The sequence below is a fragment of the Octodon degus genome, unplaced genomic scaffold (assembly GCF_000260255.1).
Source record: "Octodon degus isolate 3935 unplaced genomic scaffold, OctDeg1.0 scaffold00018, whole genome shotgun sequence".
Taxonomy (NCBI): domain Eukaryota; kingdom Metazoa; phylum Chordata; class Mammalia; order Rodentia; family Octodontidae; genus Octodon; species Octodon degus.
In genome coordinates this window covers 23507654-23520673 of record NW_004524594.1, presented here as the reverse complement: position 1 = coordinate 23520673, position 13020 = coordinate 23507654, and the positions used below count along the sequence as shown (strand labels likewise).

Below are 13020 nucleotides of genomic sequence, written 5' to 3'. Positions count from 1 at the left end.
TTTGTATTGTAGTCATTACAATGACAAATTGTCTTACAAAAATAAGTTTTAAAAATCACTTGTAGCACTTCTGTATTGTCTATAACTTTTAAAACATATATAATATCCTTAAAATTTAATATTTCAGAATTCCTCAAATATTAAAGACTATTTCATGATCTATAAACCATTTTGCATAAATTCTTAACATAATAGAGTAAAAAATTAATATATATCACCTCTCATTTCATGTTTAGAGACCTAATTTTTAAACTATCATTAAATATCAATTTATAATAAAATTTTACATATAACTTTTATTATGGCATTATAATTTTTCACACATGTATTAAAATATTCCATTTTAAACTGACATTAAATTATTTCTATATTTTTTCATGAACATCTTAGTTTATTGTTTTGTCTGCCAATAATATTTTGTCAAAAGTAAAATAATCTGTATTTTACAATGAGACATACCTAATGTTCTAGGGAAAGTCTTAGTTTCTTCCCCTTAAAAAAATAATACCCTTTACTGTCCATCCCCACCCTCCTCCCAGCGCCACCCACACATTGTAACCACACTGACCATTTCTTAGCTCCTGAGGCACAGTGCTCAGAGCACAGTCCCTGACTTCCTCCATCTGCAGCAATGAGTAACCAGAGGTGGCTGAATCTGGCTAAGCACCAAAAGAAGCCACAAAGGAAACCTGCGGAGGCTACAGGTCCCATTTCCCTAACTGAGCAGGAGATGACCCATGTGGAATTAAGCCTTAGCAACGCCTCTCAGGCGTCTCCAGGCAATGAGGTGTGCAAAGGTAACACTTTTCTTCCTCTGTCCACCTCACTGTGATAGTTGCATTTCAAGGGTGTGCGTAAAAGTAGGAAACTTTTTTTCGCCTATGTCATTTGTGAAGACAGCAGCTCTACACTGAGCTATGTTATTCCAATTCAATGATGAGTAAGTTTATTTAGACATGATTGAAAGTTCCAGTCTTTGAGGAAAAATTTAAAGAGCATTATGTTTACTGAAAATGTATTGGGATATTGTAAAGGCAAATTGCAGCTGTAATTGTGCATTTGAGGTTCAAGTTTATGTTTCCCAACGCATCTGAGTTCTCCTGTATGTGACCTGAAGGATCACCTCTGTCCTCCTGTCTCATGTTTTTCTCTTCTTACATGTTTTCTGTGACCTTAGAGAAGCTCACTGCTGGGATCCTGGGACTCTTCTGCTTAAAACTCGCTATGATGCTCACAGTAACAGTCACTATTTCCTGTAAGAATATTGAAAAATGATAATAAGGGAATGTTGTACTTTCATAATTGAATTTGCCTGCAAACATTACTTAATATCAGGAATAGAGTTCTCATTTTGTTGAATTAAACATGGATTATGATTATGAACTTTTCAAAGTTGTAAATGAAAAGAAAATTGTAGATTTGTTTTAAATTGTATTATGTAATTATATTCTGTAATTACCGAAGTGCTTTTCCAGAAATCTTTCATCACTTTAATAACCTTCTTGATTAAACAAATTTTGTTCCATATTGTTCTGTCTGCACAGCATATAAATTGCAAAATTAGAGAGTCACATTTATGTATTACTTTGTATAAGAGTCATTTTGTTTTTCTAGCTACCACAATATACACGGTAGACAGTTTTTTTCAGCTAAAAACAGAGAATGATATATGATAATTCAATGTCCTGGTATTTGTATAGATTATATTTTGTCTCTAGTTGAACTTATGCAAAAAAATGATGCTGAAAATCTTATGAGAAAAGAAATTTAGAAAACTGGGCACCAACTATTCATAAATATTGATCACAGGAAAATACTCCTTTTTGTCCTATATTATGAAATATATCATTTAAAATTGGTACACAGCCTGGGGAGATGGCTCAGTGGAATAAGCGCTTCCCTGGAAAGCACTAGGGTCTGAGTTCAATCCCTGATTCCACCAAAAAATAAATAAATAAAGTGTCTTTCTCTTTAAAAATAAAATAAAATGAAATAAAATTGGTACACAATCTTTCTCAATCAACTCCAATTTCTTGATGTACTATTAATAGATAAATTAGCCAAATAACCTGCCCCTTCTTGCCTGCACTGATGGAAGACTGACGGTTCAGTACCAAGTGGTATTCTTGTAATTTCTTCTGACATAAATTCATGAATTAATGTGACATACAGGTAAAGGGAATTTTGAAAGATGGGCAAAAAGAGGTGCATCACCTCCTAAGAAGCTTGTTGCTGGATTCCTGGGAGTCACCTGCCTTGTCTTAATGATCACAGTGACAGTGACGGTGAGCTGTAGTCCCTGTGAGTGTAGTTTTCAAAGCTTGTACAAGAAGGTCCTACTGTGGTGATTGAGAGTATCTCTGAAAGTCCACAATATCAGCAGACAAACTCTCAATTTCATTTCTATGTGCACTGTGGATAGTTATTCTGAATTTTTCCAAAGTATAAAAAATAAAGGACAGTAATGAGTACTTGTTTTTAATTGTATTTCTTCATTGTGATTTCATAACTCAGTATGCATTAGCGATTTGAAATACTTTACTAAAAATACAAATACTTATTTTATAACTAAAAGATTTTGATGTTTACCATACACTTTAATTACTAAAATTATTTTCCCAAAATTTCATTGTTTAATTAATTTTCTTGGTAGAATTACTTATATTGTACATTATTCTAATTGGATAAATCATATAAATTTCCAATGAAGTACTAAAATTTAGTTTATTTGCATATTAATATTTATAAGAAATATTTACTTTTTCTAGCTACCATAATAGAGGACCAGAACAAATCTTCATTGGTAAGAACTCCAAAAGGTATGTAATAAATTTCAAAGTTCTTATATATTCAGAGATTATATTTTTCCCCTATCTCAGACCATAAGAAATGATAATAGGTTTTCTGGGGAGAAAACAAGCTATAAAATGGTCACTAAATATTCATAAATAAAGATTATAGGAGACATTTATATTTGTTCAAAAAATAGAAATACACATTTAAAATTACTGTACAATCTTCATAACGGCTCAAATTTCCTTCTTAAGTAATACGATGAGAGATGAATTTACTATTATAGAAAAGAGGTTTGTTCACTTATTTCGAGATACTGATCGGGTGAAGCTTTTTTAAAAAGTTTATTTGAACATGTTAATTACAAGACTAGAGGCTGACCTGGCTTGTTTTTGTTTATAAGACCATGTTTTACTCAATATATACCAGTGTATGGGGTACGCAGATGTTACATTCATGTGCGTGTTATATGTAAATTGTAACATAGAAATTTATGTTCAATTTTTAAAATTCACATTGTTTTTTTGATAGGAACCCACAATCTTTCCTCAGCATATCATTGTGCTCATTGTCCAAATGAGTGGCTCACATTTTCCAACAATTGTTATTACTTTGGTTCGGAAAAGAAAACTTGGAATGAGAGTTTGGTGTCCTGCTCTTCTAAGAATTCTAGCCTGACTTACATAGATGATGGGAAAGAACTGGTAAGGTTTTCACTGTTTCACATACTTAATTAAAAGCTTTAGGGTCGGGGAGATGGCTCAGTGGAATAAGCGCTTCCCTGGCAAGTGCAAGGGCCTGAGTTCAATCCCTGGCTCTGGAAAAAAAAAAGATTGCTTCAGTTTCAGATTAACTATACCTGGTGACTTGATGGTTGTATTCTCAGGATAGAGGCTGCCAAGAGCAGGCATTCCATCCCTGAATCCTCTTTGCTGAACCTCACATACCATCCCTGCCCTGGTGTCCTTGAGGAGGAGAAGCACTCTCAGGGCAGCTTACTAAGTAGGCAGTTGTCTCCAGAGAGCCCGCCCTCACCAGGGCACTCAGCGCTGTGTGGTGCTGCTGGAGGGCTCCGTTATTACAGGGCAGGGCTGAGTTCACAGCGGCGGGCCACTGATGACTGCTGGGCTGGAGCTGGAGCCTGCGGGCTGAGGTCCCTTCCTGTGCTGATGACAGCTGGGAGAAGCCAGGCCCCTCTGCTTCTTTACTCTTGAGGACCAAACTTGTTCACATTCTTACTTCTACCTTTCAGAATTCCCCTTTACCTGTGTCTTTCATTAATTTGTGACTTTATGTCAGAAAGAAACAGAGGAAAATAAGTTGCTGCAACTTTGTCTGAACCATCAGTATTCTGCCAGTGCAGGCAGGAAGGGGCAGATTATTGACAGTGGTGCAGCGTCAAGAAAACCACATTTCTTGCTTCATGTTATTTATTTCTTCAGTAGTAAGTGGATAATTTCCTTCCAAAGTCCAAACTCTGAGAGACCTAGTGCAAAAACATCCTTTTTCAGTCACAGCATCTGGAGAATTTAATGTGCAGTATCTGGAAACTTACCTAAACCTTGCTAGGTTTGTTCCGTTAACTTGAGTGACTATTATATTACATGAATCACATCATCCCTCTTAGCATAAAAAAGCTAATCTTAGAGTAAACTTCTAAGAGTTAGTTTTCTGTTTCTTTTTAAATTAATTTTATTGAGAAACAAACAGCAAAGAGATACTTTCAAAACTGATTAGTAGGACAGTTTCAATAATTAGTACGTTGCATATTGTTGTCTTTGTAGTGGTTATTCATAGTACAAGATGCAAACATGATATCCTGTCCAAACACTGTTAGTACAAATCTTTCTTCTCACTGAATTAAGAGAAAGTAGCTGTATATCTATCCTAACTATTTGTATATACAGATACAAAGTGATCCTTCATTCGTATCCCCCTTTTTTGTTTAGTTTTTTTCAGAGATGGGTATTCCATTGCCATTTAAATATTGTACGTGCATGAATTCAGTAAAATAATCCTATATAATCCAGTAGTCCATAATAGTAGTGGGTTGTCCATAGGACTGGTAATGTCAGAAAAGAGTTAGCTTTCAATCAATATTAAAATCACTTGCGGAAATTTTTAGCAATATAAAAGTTGTTTTTAACTTAACATGGTTTAGCTTATTGACTTTTTTGTTGAACATTAAGAATTCTACAAAACTATAAAATAATGAAAGCTTTCATACTACTGATCATGTGAATGAAATTACTTGTGACATTACTTGTGACATGTGACAGAAATTTCTACGTTCTCTCTCACGTGCAACTTGGATTGGCATCTTGTGTTCTGGCAGAGATCACCCATGGCTGCTGGTAAATGGCTCAGTGTTCCATCTGCAGTAAGTTTTTTTTTCCTTTTTAAATTGATACATGTAGAAGAAGTAGTAAAAGGAAAAATTAAGAATTTTCTTATTAATTTATTTGAACATGAAATATGTTGTAAGTTTGCGAAATTAATATAAATATTAATGCATAGCTTTCTAAATACTAGCTCTTACTCATATGATTGTATGAAAAGTCATTGCCTAATATATTATAAATGTATATCACTTTTTAAAATCATTTTTTAAAATGCTTCTGTTTCATAGATCATTCCCTAAACATAGCTTCATGATACATTTTCCACCATTACAGGATACAGGAATCATTACTTGGTGAATCCAACTGTGTTTGGTTAACCACATCTGGCCTTATAGCAGAAAACTGTGGATCTCCACACCCATATAATTGTAAACATAAATTTGAGAATTAATATATTTCAATTTGGAGCCTGTCAGGTAATTTTCTATTTCATAAAATAGAAATAATATTGTTTATACAGGTCTTAAATTGAAGTGGATGAGTTCTAATAACAGACATTAAAAAACTACTATTGAAATATTTAAATTACAAAGGAAGGATACTGCTTTTGTGCCTACTTCGTATTGTTCAAGATTGTATCTGTGGCATTGAACTCTTCTAAAAAATTAAACGTGCTGCCTGAGTCCATTTCTGTGAGGTATCGAGAAGAGACAAACACACATAGACAAAGTGGACTAGGCATTGTGAGTGACTAATCGAGTATGAGAGTGATGAGCTCAGACATGTAGTGAAGGCAGTGTTTCTTTTGAGAACAGTGTGGACATTAAAACATTTGATAGTTGTGCTCTGTGAGTGTGCCAAAAACACTGATATATAGCCATGTTAATGGATGAGTTACACGCTATGTGCATTAATTTCAGTAAAGCTGTTTAAAAATGGGATCACAAAAATTTAAATAAATCATAATGGGATTATGTTTGAGGCTGCATTTAACCTTCTATGTACTTTTAAGTTTTCGTCATCTGGGTAATTTTGGCTTTTCCAATCATTTCATGCTATGTTCTTCAACATATAATTTTCTTTTCTATCATTTTTTGTATGTTCCATATTCAAATCTAGTTATTTGCCTATATACTCTGTAAGTGGTCCTATTACTTTAAATTTTCATCAGTAATTTTTATTACTGTAAACATAGACACAGTTGAAGTTGGTGTCCTGATTTTATATCTGGTGACTTCACTGATTTTATTTGTTAGTTGTATTATTCAAGTAGATACTCTTGGGGATTTTCTCTATAAACAGCTACTTCATCTATTAAGAGTCACATTATTTTTTTCTTTTCAAGTGCAAAAGCTACGTGTCTTTTCTTTGCTTATTTTTACTGCCTGCTGTTGTTTCCAGTGATAAGTTGAAGCTGTAGTAAAGGTTCCATGTGGTCTCATAGGCTTGTCATATATTTTAGGGGAAACAATTTTAACATTTCATCCTGATTCATGAACTTTTTTCATTATATTTTTCTTATATGGAAAGAGTTCTGTAATGTTTTGTTTTCTAATAGATTTTAATCATAGAATTTCTATCCTGCATTGCACTTTTGTGGTATATTAAGCATGCTTTTCTTATTCATGTTCAAAAGTAGCATGTGGTGCCAGGCATGGAACTTGGGTCCTGGTGTTGCCAGGTAGGTGCTTAAACCGCTAAGCTATCTCCCTTGCTCCTCTGATGCTTTTTCTAAAGTTCCATTTTCGTCACTTTACTGTGATTGCTGTGAAACCCCCTAAATTTATTGTTATTAGTTTTGTGAATTGAACTGTAATCTGTGTTTACAACTGTTCTACATTTAATTTTACAGAACCACTGAGCCACTCTGAGTTAGAATATTCTATCCATAATCATCAAATCAAGTTACATAAGGGTGCTGCTCCAGTTTTCAATATCTTTTCTGATTTTCTACAGACTTGGTTTTGGTTGCTTATTTTCGATAATAATATCAGTTAGTTATATGGAAGTATTGATACTTGTACTGTAATCATAGATACATGTTTATTCATAGTTCTCATAGTTCTAGTGAGATGTATTTCAAAGCTCTGCTTTAAGTATATAATGTTCAAAATTTATAAATTCTTCAAAATTTCATGACTTATCACTAAGCAATGAGCTCTTGAACTAATGTGTTGTGCATTGAAATTCTTTTCCCAATATAAATATAGCTACCCAAATTTCCCCTTGATTAAGTTTATGTGGTATATATTTTTAACTCATGTGTTCTTATGTTAATTTATGAGTACTTTATGTTAAAAGTGAGTCTTTTGCAGGCAGAATATAGTTCAAGTTCACTTTGTGCATAATATCTGAAAATGTATGCTTTTTAAGTGGGATATTTAGGCTATTAACATTCATTATGATTATTTATGAGGTTAAGTTTAAATCATCTTGCTATTTATTTTTATCTGTTCCACTTGGTATTTACTCTTGTTTTCTGTCTTTCCTAGTTTTTTGTTTGTTTGTTTGGTTATTGACATAAGGTCTCCTGATATATTTCAAGCTGGGCTGTACTCACTATGTAGCCCAGGCTGGCCTTGAACTCAGGAGATTCCTCATGCCTCCGCTGACCCAGTGCTGGGATTTCAGGCATGTGCATCCTGAAAAACTCATTTGTAATTTTCTAAAAAATATTTAAGTCTGGGCTGTCAAGATAGCTCAGTGGACTAACCTCCTGCTTAGGCAATCACAGGGACTTGTGTTTGATCCCAGGCACCACACGCAGCACCAGCCCCAAGTCATAGTAGATACTAAAATTCTCTTAGGCTTTTTTATACCTATAGTGTTCAATTACTTTTCAAAATACAGATAGTATCAAGAGATGGTATTTTTTGGTCAATGTCTGGTTCTAGAACCATCATCACTCTTTCTATAGTTTTTAATTCTGATCTATTCTTGAAAGAAAAAAAGCCCGATTATTATTTTAGGCAAATAACTCCATAATCTAAAGATCTCTTAGAGAGAGGGAGAGGAATAAGAAGAGGGGGAGAGAGACAGAGAGAGAGAGAGAGACAGAGAGAGAAGAGAAGAGCAGAGCAGAGAAGAAAGATGAGAGAAGAGAGTTGAAAGAGAGAAACAAATGGAAAGAAAGACAGAATCAGAAAGACAGACAGGGACATACAGGGAGACAGAGAATGAGACAGAGACAAAAACAGAGAAAAATGAAATGCAGAGATAAAGATACATAGCAATGACTACAGATCTCTTTCATGGAATGCAAATACACAAAGTAGAAGCACATACAAGTACATATGTGCTTAATCATATATGTACACACTTACATGTATATGGGTTTTAAAATTCATTTTGGGGATGGAGAGATAGATCAGTGGCCTAAGCAACTGCCTGGCAAACACAAGGTCCTAAGTTTGAGCCTCGTGCTTGCCCTAAAATTGGTTGTGGAGGTGCACACCTATAATCCCAGTCCTGGGGAGGCTAAGACAGGAAGATCACTACAAGTGTGTAACACACAATGAGACACTGTGTCAAATAAATAAATAAATAATTTTAAAAAAACTTTAATTTCTGTACTGAGTAAAACTGCATAATCCATCATCTGTTGGTGTCTTTGGGATGTTGGTTCCCAGACTCCTCTCCACTTCACATGGCTACTGAAATCCATTCATGGGTGCTTAAGACCCTCTTACAGTGTGTACATTCACCCTACACACACCCCTCTGTGCATTTTAAATCGTTAGAAGATACTTAAAATAGCTAATGAAATATATGGAAGCTAATGCTATATGAACAGCTGCTATTTTATACTGCTTAATGAACAACAAAAAGCTCTAAAGGTATCCATAATACATGGAGGGACAGCACTATCGGAATACACACATCCAGAGCCTACAATACAGAAGGCTGCTACACATGAAGAATACTTTTTGTATTGCACAAAATTTTAACTGATGAAGTAAATACTTTTTTTTACCTATGTATCAGAGGTTGTATTTTATTCAGGTATAAATATGAAGAACATCAGACTTCAGAATTGATTAATTTCCAGTGATTTAAGAAAATAGTGGCATGTAATTTATAATAGAATACAAGTTTTATTTGTATTATCTGAATTCGCTCTATTTTTTAAGTCTATGAATTGAGAATGGTCATAGAAGCTTCTGAAATTAAGTTCTTATATTTGAAGCCTTTAAATATTATTTTATTTTTATTTTCCTGTATTAACAAAACCATTCGAGTAACTGTAATTCCCTCTCTCCAGACTCAGCCTGGTGGAAATGCAGAATGGAGGCTGTGCTGTCTGTGGCTCGAGTTTTAAAGGCTACACAGAAAACTGTTCAGCTCTGTACACGTACATCGGCATGCACAGGGCTGTGTGAGGACGTTTTCTACTGGATCAGCAAAATCCAAAAGTCCAACAGGAACCCAAAGAGATTATGATGGAAACATAAGGTAGCACAGATTTAGCTTTTTTTATTTCTTACACTTACTGGCTACCCATCACTCTTTCTTCCTTGGTATTTCTCTCTTTTGGACTGGGAAGGCCTCCAGGGCCTACCATACCATTATATTTTTAAATCACATGGCTCATTTCACTTCACAAGTTCACAGTTTGAGAAGATTTTTACCTCTCTTGCCCATATCTGATTGAGATTATATTTGGGTGAAACTTTGGATTCAAAATTCTAAAGGTCTGAAAAAGCTACAACTCTTGTTGCACAGGTCCTGCTTTACCTTGGTCTTAACCATCCAGTAGAAAAGTATGAATGCGAAATATAGGAAGTAAAGCCATGTTGTTATGTTGAACTGTGAGGGACTCAGGTCAATAATTTCTGACATTGCAGTTAAACAGAAGACCCAATGCTATTATGGGCTACTGGACTCTTTTAGAATATTTTGCTGAGTTTACACACCTATAATATTCAATAACGGAACTTAAAAAAATGGGGTATAACTATGAATGTCCATTTTGTATCTGTGTATTCAAAGTGGTTGGGATAGATATATAGTTGCATTCTCTTAATGAATAGAATGATTTTTTCTAATGGTGTTTGTAAATAGGATCACAAGTCTGCATCTTGTACAGCAATTAACCACTAAGAAGAATATATGCAGTGTATTATTTGTTGAAACTGTACTTCCGATTTGATTTGAAACTGTCTCATTGCTGTTTATCAATAAAACTTTGAAAAGAAAAAAAAATTCTAAAGGTCTGATCCTGATAATTGTAAGATTATGATTGGATTTATGCATTGTTGTGTGAGAAGGCTATGACTTTCAGGGATCAGTGGTAGAAGAGTACAGATTAATGTTTATGTTCCTCTAAAATTTAAAATTCAAGTTCAAATGTTATGATACTAAGAGTAGGGCTTTTAGAGAGGTTTTTGTCAAGAAAATAAAGCCAACATGACTGAGATTAAGGCCATAAAAATGAAACCCCAGTGATTTCTCTCTCCATCTCTATTCAAACATTCTTCTCTTTATCAAGTATAGCCTGCAAGAAGACTCTAACAAGAATCTTGCTATAGGGTTTTTTCAGAACCATGAGGAATGAATATCTGTTGTTCATAACTTGTTCAGTCCATGGTACTTTGTTATAGTAACCTCAATAAACTATGACAAAAGGGGAATGTGTCCTGACATTAGATTTTACTGAAATATAATGGGAACTCTTGTGCCATATTGTTGCATATCACAACTTGGGTAAATCATTGCTAAACCTCCAGGTAGGTAAAAATTGTGGAATATCACAATTAAGCAAAAATGGAAATCAAAACTGTAGAAACTGCATTACCCTTGAGAACTGATGATAAGCCTGAGGAGCTTTGGTTTCTGTTTTAAAGGTTTTCTGAGAGTATTGAATATACAACCTTAGGCTTGGTGATCCCTGACTTGAGAGGTGAAATGTGGAGTTCCCCTTCTGAAACTGGGGTTCCCCACAAAACCTATATGCTCATAAAACAACAACAATAAAATGAGGTTGATGGTTCAGGAAATGGTAACAAGAATTCTTAGTAATTCTACTTTACTACTTTTGATAATGCAGAAGGGAATTCATGAAAAATATGTAACCTCTAATATTCCTTTCTTTAAGTGTAAAGTCCACTCTGGCCAGTGGTGATATTGAGAAGTATAATAGTCAAATAATTCATTTGAAGTAGTTCAAGAAAATAATAATCTATCAACAATAATACTGGTGCTTTTTGTTCAATATTTTTTCTGTGCATCCCTCTACTCTCTCTTTCCCTCCCTTCCTCTCTCCATCTCTTTCTCCATCCTTTCCTTCCTTTATTCTTTTTTTCATGTAGCACGTGAATTGAATCCATGGCCTTCACCTTGAGTTACTTTGTATCCCTTTTTTTAAAAAAAAATTATTTGGTGCAGAGTCTCCTTATGCGGCTCTGATTTGCAGTGATCTTCTTATTTTCAGCCTCCTCAGTTCTGGAATTACAGTTGTGGGCTACTATGCCCAATTTCAGGTCCAGCCTGAGGATTGAACTCATGTCTTTGTGCTTGCCAGGCAGGCGCTTAGACCACTGAGCTATCTCCCCAGTCAAAACATTAGTTTTATTTATTTATTTATTTTTTGGCAGAACCGAAGATTGAACTCAGGCCCTTGAGCTTGCCAGGGAAGCACTTATTCCACTGAGCCATCTCCCCGGCCCCAAAACATTAGTTTTAAGGTCCATATGTATGCTTCAGTGGCCAGCACATCCTGCCCATGTGGGCCAGCATTAAGTTGTAAGATAATTAATTTGTAATTTGCTTTATACTTGATAAAAAAATCAAAACACATGGTCAATACATCTTTGACAATTAATGGTGTTGAAATCCCAGAGATAAAATGTAACAAAATTTTGTATAATAATAACATATAGACAGTGTACTATACTTTGTATAGGAGTGTATGGAAAGAATGTAATTTCAAACTCAGATGGTTCTCTCCAAAAATAGTCTGAATACATACAGTTTATTCTGCTAGTGTTGAAAGCATAATAAAATCCATCCTTCAATGCTTTCAAAATTTGGCAGCATCTCCAACAAAAGCTCAGCACAAAACCTTGAACTCCTTTTTTCATAAAGGCAGTATTATATGAGGAGAAAAATGAGTAAAATCAGGCAGCTATCTGCATTTTTAGTTGTGTTTCATGCAAAAATAGAAATGTTAGAATGTAAATAAGAAAAGGATTATATATAAATTATTTATTTCCATCATGGTATGTGTAAAATCTGTATGGAAGAATTTTTATGTTTACAGTCTCTGACATGATTTATATTTGCAACTATGTAGGGGTTATTTTGGGGGAGGAGTGACTCAGCATGCCCTGAGAATGGGGCAGGCCCAGCACATGGTGAAGGGGATCCAACGGCAGTTCCCTGCGCCTGCCTAAGCTTGCCTAGACAAGCACTAGACCGCTGAGCTATCTCGCTCACCCATACTGCAGCAAATTTGGAGTTCAGTGAAAAGCAGCTCTACATACAGAATGCAAATTAAACAGGAAGATAGTATGTAGCTAACAGCATGTGGTACAGGGCATTAAACCCTGGTCCTTGCACTTGCCAGATAGGCACTTAGACTGCCAAGCTATCTCGCCAACCCCCTTGCCCTTCTTTTACTTTTTAACTTGAGACACGGTCTTCATAAGTTGCTAAATTGTTCTAACTTTTCTAAAACTTGTGATCCTCCTGCCTCAGCCATTCTGGGTGTTGGGATTACAAGGGTGCATCAGCATGCCCACTTAATTCTGTTGGTCGCGTTTCAAGTATAATTCTGTTGAGTTCCAGTTTCCAGTACGTTAACAGGTCATCTTCTGAGTTTACAGTTATACCTGTCTTTCCTGATCCTGATTTTCAGATTTTTGTGTGTCTTTGCTTTCATCATTTT

At 34.9% G+C, this 13020-nt stretch overlaps 1 protein-coding gene across 1 annotated transcript in view; it reads left to right on the top strand.

The window, feature by feature from the left end:
* The first annotated feature begins 631 nt into the window (after positions 1 to 631).
* The window catches only part of LOC101575249 (NKG2-A/NKG2-B type II integral membrane protein-like), a 14157-nt gene continuing 1768 nt past the window's right edge, over positions 632 to 13020 (top strand). The window contains exons 1-4 of the mRNA XM_023710596.1: positions 632 to 797; positions 1178 to 1255; positions 2769 to 2819; positions 3325 to 3497. Of these exons, the coding sequence (XP_023566364.1) occupies positions 632 to 797; positions 1178 to 1255; positions 2769 to 2819; positions 3325 to 3497 (468 nt within the window). The remainder of the gene's footprint in view (positions 798 to 1177; positions 1256 to 2768; positions 2820 to 3324; positions 3498 to 13020) is intronic.